The sequence below is a fragment of the Henckelia pumila genome, chromosome 3 (assembly GCF_033568475.1).
Source record: "Henckelia pumila isolate YLH828 chromosome 3, ASM3356847v2, whole genome shotgun sequence".
NCBI classification, from domain to species: domain Eukaryota; kingdom Viridiplantae; phylum Streptophyta; class Magnoliopsida; order Lamiales; family Gesneriaceae; genus Henckelia; species Henckelia pumila.
The window spans coordinates 26,632,922-26,647,947 of NC_133122.1; the positions used below are offsets into that span (position 1 = coordinate 26,632,922).

The 15,026-nt window shown below is 32.2% G+C and overlaps 2 protein-coding genes across 3 annotated transcripts; one reads left to right on the forward strand and one right to left on the reverse strand.

Annotated features, from left to right (window-relative positions):
* The first annotated feature begins 7,738 nt into the window (after positions 1 to 7,738).
* Positions 7,739 to 9,971, forward strand: LOC140892852 (biogenesis of lysosome-related organelles complex 1 subunit 2-like). Its single transcript, XM_073301877.1, has 3 exons — positions 7,739 to 7,842; positions 8,883 to 9,022; positions 9,545 to 9,971. Exons 2-3 carry the CDS (start codon positions 8,927 to 8,929, stop codon positions 9,809 to 9,811), a joined length of 363 nt encoding a protein of 120 aa, XP_073157978.1. The 5' UTR covers positions 7,739 to 7,842; positions 8,883 to 8,926; the 3' UTR covers positions 9,812 to 9,971.
* A 287-nt stretch (positions 9,972 to 10,258) lies between these two features.
* On the reverse strand, positions 10,259 to 11,547 carry LOC140886076 (NAC domain-containing protein 105-like). 2 transcript variants are annotated; one of them, XM_073292580.1, is made up of 3 exons: positions 11,471 to 11,547; positions 10,900 to 11,156; positions 10,259 to 10,780 (listed from the first exon to the last, which is right to left on the reverse strand). In XM_073292580.1, the coding sequence occupies exons 1-3, from the start codon at positions 11,526 to 11,528 to the stop codon at positions 10,277 to 10,279; spliced, it is 819 nt and encodes a 272-aa protein (XP_073148681.1). In that variant the 5' UTR covers positions 11,529 to 11,547; the 3' UTR covers positions 10,259 to 10,276. The 2 variants fall into 2 exon arrangements, with proteins under 2 accessions (XP_073148681.1, XP_073148682.1); XM_073292581.1 differs by lacking the exon at positions 11,471 to 11,547 and adding an exon at positions 11,326 to 11,375.
* Positions 11,548 to 15,026: the final 3,479 nt, after the last annotated feature.

The window sequence follows — 15,026 nt, forward strand, 5'->3', positions numbered from 1 at the left end:
ATATGCAAGAAATAAAAATAAATAACCACGAGTTCACGAAATTAGAATTCAATAAGCGATAAAATGCTAGAGGTTCAACTTCACTTGATTGTTCACCACAATTTATTTCTAAATATTTTTTAATTCTAAATTCTTCTAGTTTATTAGCCAAGAATCCCTATTCTTTTCTACTAATTATCTCGAGTGTCTAAAAAAAATTGTATTCAATAACCAACTCGTTATGTCTATCTAAGTTCAATTATTAAAACCGTCAAATAGCACAAAAATTCTTCTAATGACTTCTAAGGAGTTATATGCTTCTCGAACAATATAATACCAAATATGTATTTTCCCATGTCATATTAGAAATCCTCTCTCTCGAGTGATAGATTCTAAAAAAATAATATCATTTAATATATGCCAGTAAATTGAAAGCAATAAATTTAGGAAAACACAAATAAACTATACAAAGAATTCAAATATATAAATCAAATACTCAAATCATGGTTTCCAGTCAAGATCCTTCTACCTCTAGACTATGAAATTAGTTCATAACTCAATCAAAATCAAAAAAATATGTTTTTCCAACAATCCATAAAACTAGAAAAATATAGAGTTCAACAAAAAATTAGAACGAAGTAGAATTAAGCTTCTCTGTCTCCGGATGTCGCCGTCTTCAGTCCTCGTACCGGATTCTTGAGCTCTTGTCGCTCCAAAAACTCTCAAGCTGTCCCTAATATCTGATTTTTTTTCTCTCAACCCTCGTATCTCCCCCAGAACAAGCTCTAAAATCCTCTTTAAAATCGATTAGAAACTTTCCAAATTTATCGACAGAGAATAGCTGGAGCGCGGACTTCAAGCGTTGGAGCGCCCGAGAAAATTCTTCAACAGCGCTGGAGCATTGGCAATGTAGAGCTGGAGCGCTATTTCCTCGAATTTTTCACCCTGGAATTCTCCGTATAGCGCTGGAGTGCTGCAATTTTGGCGTTGGAGCATTGGTTATGCACACTTTGAAATTTCATTTTTCAGTTTTTTTCTTCACTATTTATGACTCTTTTTCATCAAATAAAATGAATATCACACAAATTCCTGCAACCAACACAAACAACAAGAAAAACGAATAATATCGCTCAAAACATAACAAAAGTCAATCCAATTCATATAAAATATAAGTGCACAAATTGCACTTATCAAATCCTACAAAACTTGAACTTTTGCTAGTCACGAGCAAAACAAAATAAAACAAAACAATTAGACAAACAAATAATTAAACACACGAGGCAATAAAACATGAATAAACCAATTGGCCTCAGATGTCCAACAATTAATCCATGTGTAGATAATTTTCTTAAGAGTCCTCGTGTGTGTGATTATCCAATTCTATCTATCCACCTAACTTTCGATCAAATCATGCAACTAGTAAGCCTCAAAGATGCATTAATATTGTCCTTTAGTTCAAAATACTCTCAACCAAGTTCAACTTTCACTCGCATAAATCAAAAGGACTTTTTTTAATGATTAAACATTTTTTTCATAAAACTACCGGATTTTATTTAGACTCAATAATTATCCGGATACTTAGCTATAACTAAAGATACGATTCAAATTTTAATCCCCTCGTCTATAGCCCGGATGGAGCATCAACCCCATTTTATCCGCACACATAGCCATGGAAAGGTTATTGGGATTTCAATCCCTTTCCAAGCTCGGATGGAGTTGTAAGAAAATTTAGATTTTTATTATTTTTAGTTTTTATACTTAACCCGGATGGAGCATTTTTTAAATTACAATTTCCTAAATCATTTCTATGCTTGTATCAGTCTACCACGTTCTTCAGAATAAATCACCAGATCTACGAGCAAAATTATCCAATCTACTTACAAAATACACAGAACTCTTTTTACTTATCAAGAGTATCGATAGGCAAGGATATAGTGCATTACGAATGAGAACTTCAGATACAATTTCCAAAACACAATTATAAACTCTTTTTCTTTTTCCAATTCATCATCATAGGCCAATTTTTTTTCTTTTCTAATTTTCACATTTTTTTCAACAAAAACAAACACACAAACAAATGAAAACTGACATAAAATAGAATATAAAACAATACGAATAAGTAAAAATAAAAACAGAATCGATGTAGGAACGAGTGACTAGTGCAACATTCAAAACCATCATTCAAATCCCATCAAAGTTTCATCCAAAATAACCACTCAATAGAATAGACAATCAACCCACTCACTTCAACAACTAACTCAACATAACATCATCAAAACAACACCCCCAAATTCAGATATGTGCATTGTCCTCAATGTGCAATATCAATAAAAACAAGGAAAATACACATAACGATGACAATGACCGTCAGTGGTCATCGTCCATGTTATCATTCTGAGGGGGCCAAGTAGGAGGCTGGGGAAATGGTTGGTACTCGCTGGAACTGGGAAAGTGCTGGGCTAGGCTTGTCGTGAAATCGACCATATAGTCCAAAAAAGATCCATCCGACGGAAATGACTATCTAGCCTCTGCTCCAATCGGTTCAATCACTCATCATAATCCAGGAGGTGGTGGAGGGCGCTGGGGTGGCTGTCGGCTGTTGGCAGGATGGTCCTGAAGGGCTACTGCTCGCGGAGGAGGTGGGACATCTTACTTGTGGCCCTAGTAATAGGTCTTTAGACCTTGAAGATCTCTTCATCATCACCACATGTAATTCCGGCATGGGCACAAAGCTATGTAATCAAAGAAGGGTGCGACAGTCCTCCAGTCGTAGCGCCCCTCACTGCTACAAGAATGGAGTCCTGAATGATATGCCCCAGTTGATTTTCTTTTTGGTGACGACACTATAAATCAAAAACGGGCGTTTCTTTGTCACCTCGGAAGTATGGCTTGTGGGTAACACACGAGCACCGACCAGAAAAAACCAAGAGCTTGCGTCTTGTTTCATCCTCCCAGAAGGAAAATGCACCACTGTGTCATCCTTCATTTTCCATTGTGCCCCTTCTTTGCAGATAGTGGTCACAATCTCGTCATAATACACCTCACCGGCACTAAACTCTGAATTTTCATCCTCATCAAGAGAAGGCATACCATAGAGTGTGTTAATGGTATGCCCATCGAAAGCCACCCGCTTACCTCGCACCAGAACATGAAATTGCTCATGTTTACACTAATTTGCATAAAATTCACTAACCAAAGAAACAACAGCACCGCAGTTCACAAAACCCATCCGCTGTCGCTCATACGTCTCCTTCCGAACATCAAACAATGCCAGAAAATCATTAAGTTTAATATCAAAAGAAATAAAAATTCTGATATCAAACAGTCCCCGGCAATGGCGCCAAAAACTTGACCGGCTAAATCGGTGTGATATAAATCTACTGGCAAGCGTACCAGCCAAGTAATAGTAAAGTGGACAGAGAGTCCAAGTATCGATCCCACAGGGACTGCAGTCAATTCTCAAGAATTAATTATTTAGCTTAATCTTGAAAAAATCATAAAAATCAATTTGATTTAAATAAAGTAATAATTTAAAATAAAAACTTCTGAAGAAATAAGAATTAAAATAACTGAAGATAAAAATAATTAAAACAAGACAACCAAGACACATGTAAGTACCAAACAAATCATGTAACATATAGTCGATTTAAGACTCAGACTTAACCTTAATGCACAGGAATTTTTCTAAATTATTCAAAGGACTATTTCTAGCACAATAAAAAATATTCAAATATTGACGGATTATTCTTTCGTAATTTTAATCAAATTTGAATGCATGACGAATTGTGAAAATTCAATTTACACCTAAACCGCATAATGAAACCAAATTCTATTTCTAGTTGGTTTTACAATAGGTTGATTATAAAAGTGATCAAAATTAAAACCTCATCTGTTGACTTGGAATCAATTAACAAGCAATCAAATAACTGGCCAAATTATTCACAAGACAAATATAAATTTGACAATCAATAAAATAAAATCAACTCTGAAAATCTCAAATAAACAATCAAGTTTTCTACATAAATTGTCTGGCCCAACGTGACCTTTATCGAAAAAAAAACTACTCAAAATTTAACATAATTCCCAATCAAAGTTTTTAATCATGAATTGAAAATGAAAATAAAAGAAAAAAATCTTCTCCCAAGCCTGAGTTGTAGCCGCCTCTGCTGTTGTCCACCTCCGAAAATCTGGAACTGGGGTAACCCTTCAAAAAAATATTAAAATCTTCTATTTATAGTATCCCGGATCCCGTACCAATTAATTTCCTTCACGAAATATAATTTCCGACTTTTCAATTTCCCGAACTCGCGCCCGTGCCTAGAATAGAACCAGCTCGCGCGCAAGTCTTCAAAACAATGTCTGGTACTCCTCTCGCGCGCACACGAGATATAAATCGCTCGCGCGAGTTCTTCATTCAACTCTGCTGGAATTCCCTTACGCGCTCGCGCGAGGACAAAACTCGCTCGTGCGCGTCTTCATTTCTTCATTGCGCGATTGCTCCTCTCCTTTGCGCGTTAGCGCATCACCATGCGCTATTCTCCCTTACCTTGCACGTTTGCACTTCTTCTTGAGCTTTAGAGCGTTTGCACTCAATGTAGTGCAAACGTCTAGAACAAGAGCACTAAATGTAGTGCTAACGTTTAGGCAAACTTTGTCTTTAGCGCTTCAATAATCTTTTTTTTTCTTATTCTCTTTTCTTTTCTCTTGCCTTCAAAAATTTTTTAATTTTTATTTTTTCTACAAATAAAACCCGAAGAATGAAAGAAACATGAATGCAATTAAAAAATAAAAACACACCAAACATTATGAATGCACAAAAAATAAACATAAAAATACCAATGCATACAAAATGCGCTTATCAGTGACACTCCAAACTTACAAAAAATGGCAATAAGATTTAATTCTCTCTTTGACAAGTAGTTCATCCGGGTGTGAAAGAAATTGGATCCAATTTGAAGGGGTAAATGTTAAGTATTTAAGTATTAATTCAAAAAATTATGTTATAATCCTGTCTTTTTATTAAAAACAATGGTTTAAAATCTTTAGATACATACTAAGAAGATGAATAGGCTCGAGATATCAAGATTATATTGAATGATCTTGTATATGTCAAATTCAACGTCAATCTTATGAGTTATGAATAAGAAGAGTAAAAGAAAAATGAGTGGAGATTTGCTTCTATCCTCTCAAGCTAGTGAAGTTCGAGGTTGGCTTGTTGATGGTGGTGATGAAGATGAGGTCGAGTCGGGTTCCAGACTTACTTGGAGAATGGTAGCGGAGGCCTCAGGAGCGGATGAAGTGCTACAACCAAGGAGAAGTGCGAGGAACATCCCCATTAGTCATTTGAGAACTTGATGAGGATTTAACTACATCGAAGGAGGAGAATGAAGAAGATGTTGATTTTGAGTCTGATGATGAGAGGATTATGAATGTAGTTGATGGTGCATATGTAGATGATTTAGAAGATTAGTTATGTTTAGTCTAGTACTTTTTCCATAGTGGATTGAAACTTTGAATTCTAAACTTAATTTTTTTTGCTAAAAGTAATTATATTACTTTGTTAGTATTAATATGATGATGAATCTTTATTAATTATTTTGTTAGTTTGCATTTATATATTTATTTGCACTTTGTATAGATGATTTTATATTTATGAAGCTTCTATATGCATAAACATTATATTTTTTTAATGCATAAACATTAATTACACATCTTACATAAAAATTTATGACTATTTTTTTTTATTACATTTCATGATTATATATGAGTACCTATAAAAATATTGCTAAAAAAATTCAACCACCTAGACGGTAGACGATCATTGACCTCCCCGTCACCGTCTTCCGCCATTTACAACACTGGTAACAAAGTAGGGTGGAATGGGAAATGCGTAAACCAACTAATTTAATTTTCTCATCTCTAGTGGACCTTTGAAATCAATGGTATACAGTTAATCATAATGTAAACCAGCCTATACTCAATCTACGACGACTACCAATCATATGTCGGAGTCCGCTTCCAGAAAATTATCTTAAATGTAATGTTGATATGCTTAATGATCCTCCTAGGATGGTTTTTGGTTATTTACTCAGAGACTTTCGTGGCGGCGTGGTTGCGGCGCTCCAAGGAAGCATTCTTGGAATAACCGATAAAACAGTAGTGGAAACATTGGATATTCAAGAGGCCCTAATATAAGCTGGTTCAAGGTTTTGCAGATCCCAAAAATAATTATTGAATCAGATGCTAAACTTGTTATTGAGGCATTGTCCAACTCAGTTGCTAACTCTTCCTATGTAGAGTTGTTTGAAGATTGAAAATTTGTAGCAAAGGATTTTGAATCTTTTTTTTTTTTTTTTTTTTTTGTATTTGTAAAGCGATTAGCGAATCAACGGTTTTGCCTTAGCAAAATCAGTCCGTTTTATGTCTGGTCTTGAAGGATGAGTTATACCTTTGTCTTCTATTACTTCTAATGTAATATCGGTAAATTCTATCTAATGAATATATTTTTATAAAAAATGGTAAAAGTTGTTTTTTGAAAAGTTCTCTTAATTTATATGAAAAGTAAACAACTCTATATATTTAGGTCGAAAAAATTTATATAAAATTGCCACTTCCCCTTGAATTATTGTGCTACATCGATATGATCAAGAGTCAAGACACATATTTCACGTCTATTGAGTACATTAATTAATTTCAAATCTAGCTAGAACATCTGAAATAATTATTATTTTAATTTAAATAGCAAAAAAAAAAAAAAAATTGAGTGGAACGATCTAAAAGTAAATTTAGTATGAAAATAATAATTAATTTAAAAATGAGAAATATTACTCAAAAAATGAGAAATAAGAATCTAAGAAAATGTAGTAGGAAAATGAACTAGTAAAAAAAGCTATTGTGGATTTATGTATTTTAACTTTTATGAACAACCTTTGTTAGGTAGTCGATATTTGCAAAAGCTTAAGAGTAACACTCATTTGAAATGAGTTAATCCTACTCATATTTACAATAATAAATAATATTTTTGATATAAAAAGTAGTACTTTTAAAAATGATTATGAGTTTTTCTTTACAAAATTTACAAACACTACCTTGGTTTTATAATTAATTATTTATCAAACATAATTCAATTATGATTTTCGATTTTTCATTAATTTTCAAACACTATAACTTTTAATTTTTCGCTCACTTCGTCATAATTTATAACTTTTTAAGCCTCGTGATTAACAAATTTAATCACTTGAAAAAAACATAAATTTTTGCAACTACTCCCAAGATGATTAATAGTCCAGTTTAAAGTAATTATTAGTTAACTATGAAAATGGGACTGAAAGAGGGAAAAAAAAGAAGAAAAACTTGCTTTATTCGTCTTATATATTTGTCACTTTGTGATTTCGATCTTCTATATTATCAGATTTCAGTTTTATTTACCTATCTAATTTGTTTGTTTGTTTTTTTGGTAATTTTAATCATGTGATGCTGATGTGACATCAATACATTGCTTACGTGGAGCTGATATGTATAGTGTCACATAAACATTTTCGACGAAAAATGACTAAAATTACAAAAAAATCGAAACATACGGGATTAAAATTGAAATTTAAAAACATAGAAGGCCAAAATCCCAAAGTGACAAAATTATCGGACCAAAATTGCACTTTGTCAAAAAAAAAAAAAAAAAAAAAAAACTTTGAGATTGAGGCAGTTTAGATAAAAATGTCAAATATTTGGGCGAGGTGAGAAATTTGTGGGAGCACAATGCAATATTTCTACTTTTGGTTTTCCATTGAAGACCATTTCGCAATCACCGTCTTGCTTCTCTCTCAAACACAACACGGACTCTTGAATCTGCCATAACCATTACAGGTACAGCTCTTTCTTTCATTCTACTCATCTATGGGCATTGAAGTGTCGGATTTTTTTGGTTTTCTTTTTTATTGAAGATTTATTAAAAATTTGCCGAATTTTCTCAACTTGACAATTGGGTTTGATATGTCAGTTTGAGGAAAGTTTTAGTATTTTGTTGAAAAATTCTGAATTGGTTAGAATATTTACGCAAATACCCGTGATGCATGATTTTCAGTTTGGAATGCTTACCCGATTCATTTCCTGGAAATTTATAGTTCTAAACTGTGAATTCATCGGAGTCTTAGTAGAGGATTATCATGAATGTACCTCAAGATTCTTCAGGAAAGTAATTTTATGATTTATTTGAACTGCTAAAATCTCATTGGTCGAAATATCCATCTATCAAATCAACTCTATCCATATATGTTTGATTAGAGAGAGCTACTCAGCATTTTCAGGTCTGCCTGGTGAAATGGCATAGGCTATTCAACTTAAGAATAGATATTCAACTTCTTTCACCTGGTAAAATTCTTACAAGAAATTTGGGTCAATCATGCCAAGTTCATGTCTGGAAATACAATATTGCATGGATGTACAGAACTGTTTTTGTTGAGGAACCTATCCACTATTGGTGCGTAGTTTTTGTTGACTTACATGGTATTGCAAGATTACTTTGGATCTTTGATCTTGCTTCTCACTGTCACACTTATCTATCAGCCTAAGAATGATAGATTGCCTTGGATGCCTAACCATATTGATTGTATCTTTCTTTGGAAAAAAATTGGTACATGGATGAAAGGTATCTTTTAGTTGTGCATATCTTATATGTAATCCAAAAATAAGTGTTGCACTTGGTGACTCCAGTAGTTTTCTTATCTGGCTAATGGGAAAGTGATCACTGCATGAAAGGAAATTGTATGATTGCACCCAAATTATTTTGTGATCCGACTCAACTTTTTCTTCTTGTTAAGAATGAGTTTAAGGATAGCAAGGTGTGAAAAGGTGGGAAATATTTGACAATTTCATTGACAAACATTTACCTCTGCATGATGATATAGGCTAATTAGTCTAGCGACTAGCGGGAACCTGAGTGTGTCTCCTAATGGCTTCTGGGAAGGAGATGGAGCAAGATTATCTGGCCGAGTCCCTCAATGATCTCTTCACCAGTGTCTCTAATATGATTAAAGGCGACCTTCAGGTAATAGCTTCATGAGATGTTTCGTTGGTTTAAATTTAAATAATACGAAGGAGTGAATGAGTTCATGGAGAAGTGCTATATGTTGAATTGGTGATATATATGCATATACTTCGTTTGCGTGGGACAATTGCTCCATCCTGTTCAAGAATTATGATATTTCAATGGGTAATTATTTTCTAAACCTTGATCAGTACTTTTGTTATTCCAAATAAATCCAGTCAATCCATCTTGCCTGCCCAGTCGATCTTCTCCCAAATTATTGGATCAGCCCTTGCTTCTTAGGTTAGTGTCTCTAGCGAGTTTGAAATCAATGCAAATGATGCTTATTCCCTTTGGTCTAGGTAAAGATTTTTTGGGGAAATTCTGGCAATGTTGTGGGATCATGCTTAGCTTAATATACATGCATAACGACTTTTAAATGGTTTCTTATTCTTATTTCCTCGAACCTTTTTCCCAATGCTCTTGTTGCTATGTATGACTCATCCTGCGAGCTGAAAGCCTGAAACTGTTCAAATGTCTCAGGGAACAAATGACTTGCTCAAACTTTTGGAGAAAATGAATATAAGGGTCTCGGAAGAATACACAGGCTTTGGCGATGTGGCTTCTGGTTTAAGAGTATATTTGGAGCAACTGAAATCAAAAAGTAATGGCTTCGACCAATATGTTCAACAGATCGATTCGATAGAGCAACAAGTCACCGAGTTTGAAGCTGTAGTTTCTATGCTTGATAAATACGTTTCTCTGTTAGAAACAAAGATGAAATCTATCTACCAGATTCCACCTTCATAGATTTTGTTCATTCTTTCAAAATAATGATCATATCATCATTTTTTTTTTTTAAAAAAAAACAGAAGTTCTACCTAAGCACTTATTTTAGATTTTAGAGACATTAGAGTTGAGCAAAATGTCGCAAGTCAGTCTTTGGTTCTCTCTTGTGTTATCGAATACATTAATTATAGTTTGTGAATAAATAATCAAATAATTGATTTGGATTTGATATTTTGGTCGTTGACTAAAAATCTGTGCCGTCATTCCTTTAATCCTTTTCCTTTTCCTTTCTATTTTTTTTTGGGGGGTTTAATTATCATAATGATTTAGAGGCAAAATAAACACCTTCAACTATATATAAGTACTCAACTACATTTCAGATATGTTTAAATCTTAACAATAAAATCAATATACTAATATTGCTGATTCATAAACTTTGAGATATATCTAATCTACGTGCGTACAAGTAATATAATACCTGCAGCCCTAACAACTACTCCCGCTGCTGCTTAGAAGTGAGTACTGTTGTGGCACTACGAAGCTGCTTTCGGGTCGGCCAAAATAGAATCCGTATTGAGACTGATTCATATCATGAAATGGGTCGACTTGCCAGTGATCGTCTGGAAGAATTGCGAACACGTTGTTGTTGTTGGGCGTATATCCATCAAACATATAATTCTGATCATGATGACCAATACTAGTATTGGCTGCAACCGTAATATCATCCATATTAAAATTAGTTGCTTGGCCATTAGAGTGATTCACTCGATCATCTTCAAAAATCTTATCATCTGTAATGTCTTCGAGATATTTAAATTCTTCAAATGATTGGCCATCCTCCAAGTGAATGTGATCATTTACTTCATCATCTTTCTTCGCTCTCTTGACAGAAATCGGCCACTCGCAGTCGGCATCATCTTTGATTGATCTCTTCATGCCCACCGTCTGTTTGTTTCTGTATATTTTGTTAATAACCCAATATTTCATGATCTGCAAAAAAAAAAAAAAAGTTGCAAAAGTTAGATTATATATGCATTGCATGTGTTTGACAAGCTAGGAAATTTATTCCAAGACATGAAAATTAATTATGATTTAACTTACGTACGTACCTTGTTGTTTGAACTACTAATTTTGACAGAAGTGGTTGTATATTCATTCATCTTAAATTCCGTTCTCTTGTTCTTGTCTTGGTAAAAATCAAGGGATCTTTTGTATCCTATCAATGAGCCCGCACGATCGTACACCGGTTTATCCTTAGCCGTTGCTTTCCAAAACCCGCCCTTGGTCTTGCGGGAAGACCGCTTCCCGTTGCCCTCCATCTCCGTAAAGAAGTAATATTCTTCCGATTCCTTGATTTCTGCCATCCCTGGATATATCATCAAAAAGAAATATTATTAATTATATATATATGATCAGTTAAATTATAGAATTATATATATATAATTGGTATTAAAATTGCATATTGTATTCAAGATATCGAATGTCAAAGAAAGAAAGTAAATATCGGTGAGTATTAATTATTTAATTAAAATTACATGCATGGACGGCGATCGATGATCCACAAGCCAAATATTATTAATTTCATGAACAAGATCAATCGGACCGTGAACATATATATAAACAACAACAATAATAGTTAATTATATTGATTGAAAGTTAGAATCATGAATGAATACATACCGATGAGTTCTTGAGGGTTGTGATCGTAGAAGTTGACACAAGGAATAACACGTTCCATTCCGTTCGGCAGAGGGAAATCCTTAACCTTGAGCGTTAAATAAATTTGAGTTAGAGAGTCCTCCTTTCAATTAAAAACGTAAAGGTGACCATAATCCAATTTAAATTATTAATTTATCCACTTTTTTTGGATTTTTTGAATCGATTTTTACGGGACAAAGATTTTAGTAAGATTGCTAAAAGATTCTAATATCCCGACCCATTTGTTTTATGATTAGTGTATTATTATTTTAATTTCCCATCCCATAAAAATTCTACAGATTTTTATTCCAAACTTATCCGAACCTTAAATTTTTCTTTATTCATGGATGACGTATTTGTGTTTTCATGAAAAATGATTTAGGCCCATCAATTTTATTGGTTGATTAAAATTTGTGAAGAGGTTTTTTTTTTTTCTACGTCTATAAACTGTAAATATTATTTAAGAAATTTTCGGTGTATTATATGCTATGTTTAAATCGTTTAATTTCGATTTTTGAATATCTTAATTTATTGGATAGGATTTCCATTTTGAAAAGATATATTTATGTCATTCTTGGTGCACAAGTTTTAGAATGAGATTTTAATTTATTTTTTTTTACATTTATTATTTTCAAGATTTATGTTCAAAATTTTTTATGTATTTGATATGCTGTGTCGGTCATGACATTAAAAAAAAATCCCTACAATTAATTTTAAAAATTTACGGTAATATTACTAACTATATATTATTGTTCTTAACAATTAATATTATTTGAAAATAATAAAAGAAATTAAAACTTTTAGTAGTGAACTTGACGATAAATATACATTATATTATTTTATAAAATATGTGCAATTTATGTTTTACGAAATAAATATTTATGTTTTATCAAATAAAAAATAATATATCTCACATCCAATATCATTAGGTTTCACAATCTACACCTTGGCCTATTTTGAATAGTAGCCTCACGTTTTCATGCTTCAATATCAATCTAATCGCGGTCGGTTGTTATTATGTGAAAAATTAAAATGCAATTAAACGGTTATACATGCCCTAACCAGTACAATCAATAATTTCATTTCGTTTATTTTTTAATTTTTTCAGCAAAACTCGTAATTTTTTTGATTAACATCCTCCATTACAATGGTAACATCTTGCAATGGATTGATGATCTATTTGTTTTTTTTTCCAAGATGTTATGTTATTACCAGATTTGTAGTAGATTAACTCACCAAGTCAACACATTATTTTAGAATCAACTGTCCAAAATTTCAATCAACACTACAAAATTGGACTAGGCGATTGATATATTCAAAGGAGCGACACATAATGGAATTCATAAGGTGGATCAAAAATACAACGTCCTCAAGGGCAGAAGCTGGAACAAGTTTCTAACAAGATTACAAGCTCCCATAGTCCATGGAGGATAGACAAGTTGGTAATTTCTGAGATGACGTAAAAAGAGATATCTCAGCATTGCGAGTTCGATCCTCATGTGAAGCATATTTTCTGCTAAAATATTGTGGGGTATGCTCTGGGGGTTGGGTAATGCTGCTACCTCCTTCAAATCTCTGTCGCTCGTGTACATCACTTGATTTAAACTACGCATGAGCCAATGGACCTCTAACTCATGTGAAATGAAGTCTCCTTCGAGGTCAACTTCTTTTTTTAAGATTACGAGCTCTAGTAGCTTGATAACATGGTGACCTTGATGATTTGGATTTTTTTGCAAACGATCTCAGTTTCGCCATAACTTGGTATCTCTAGAGTACCTTTAATTTGAGTTCAAAAATTTATTATTATTTTTGAAAGGTTCGAAAACCAATATTATCATTTTTTTTTGAGAAAACCAATATTATCATTTAAGATTTAATTCAATTATAGAACTTGGTATCTCGAAAAAGAAAATCTATAACTGCAGAAAATTCGACTCTTTATTTATTTTTTTCCCTAGTAAATCTACATATTATCTTCGGAAAATATCTCTCTTTTGAATCTGGCATGTTTAATTCATATTATTGCAATTATTATCGCTGAACACCACCCTTTCTATTTGAAACCTCAGATTTCATCACTAGTGGTGTGATTACAAACCTATGGAATACTCGAGATGATTACGATCAATCTTGATCCTAATACTTGAATCTCTCTGCTAGAAATCATCCAACCATGAAAACGGATGGCAAACTCTTTGCATACTCCAAAACATATTGTGATAACTTCATTGTCCAGTATCCTCTATCTTACGAAACTCTCAAGTCATCACCTCGGAAAATACAATATGCCATCCCGCCGAACACTTAGATGGGCTAACACAATATTTGGCATTAGTAATCTGAATCGAATGTTTTCATCTATCTTGTCACTCGAGATATCATTCAAAGCGACACTGACTATCCTGTCATGGATAACGACAAATCCACATCAACTTGACTTAATAACTGGGACGAACAAAACTGGTTAACCTCAATTCTACATTGAGTACTCAATACTTGCAGCAATCCAACTAACTGAATTCTTTTTGAGAATAAAAAAATAACTGAAATTAAAAAGTAATAATAAAATCTAATAAAATTTCAATTTTTTAATCGAAAATTTGTAAAAATATTATATGTTTCATTTATGGATATTATTTAGGCACAAAAAAATTAATTGAAGTTCAAAAATAGTGATTCTATCCAATCAAATTTCAAATTTGAATAAAAAAACATTATCATCATCATTATTATATATAAAATTAATAATAATTATTTTCTTATGTTTTGGCAAAAAATTATTATTTTTAGCTAAAATCTGTTTATATATATATATATATATATATATTTAAATAGATATAGATTAATTTATCTCGGTATAATCATCTTTCAAAAATCAATATTATCAAGAAAATCAAGTTTCAAAAAAATCAATATTATCAAGAAAATCAAGATTTTGTTATCTTATAGAATTGAAAAAAAAAAAAATGGTTTTCAAACTGATGTGCAAAGATTGGATTAATAAGGGAAATAATAATCAAATCTTTTGGTTTCATAATTATTTATGGTACATGAATCAAAAGATTAATTATTTATTTATTTAATGTCAATCATATAATTAATATAAAATGGCAAAACTTCTATGAGACGGTTTCAAGGGTCATTTTTATGAGACGGATCTCTTATATGGGTTATCCATTAAAAAATATTACAATTTATGCCAAAAGTATTACTTATTATTATAAATATGGGTAGGATTGACCGGTCTCACAAGAGTGTTACTCATATAAAATTAGTATATTATCCCACATATCTTATTTTATTTATATTATAGTTAAAAATAAAATTTCCCACTTTATTATCTTATAATGATTCAAACAAATTTATATATTATTGATAATAATATCCAATTCTTAAACTATAATCTTTTTTTTTTCAAAAAAAAAAAATTTTAAAAAAGGTTCCTATATATATCTAGTTGAACTCCAATATGATCAATAATCTCGCATATAAACTTTGAAGACCACAAATTGTAGAAGAAGATAGAAGACAAATAATA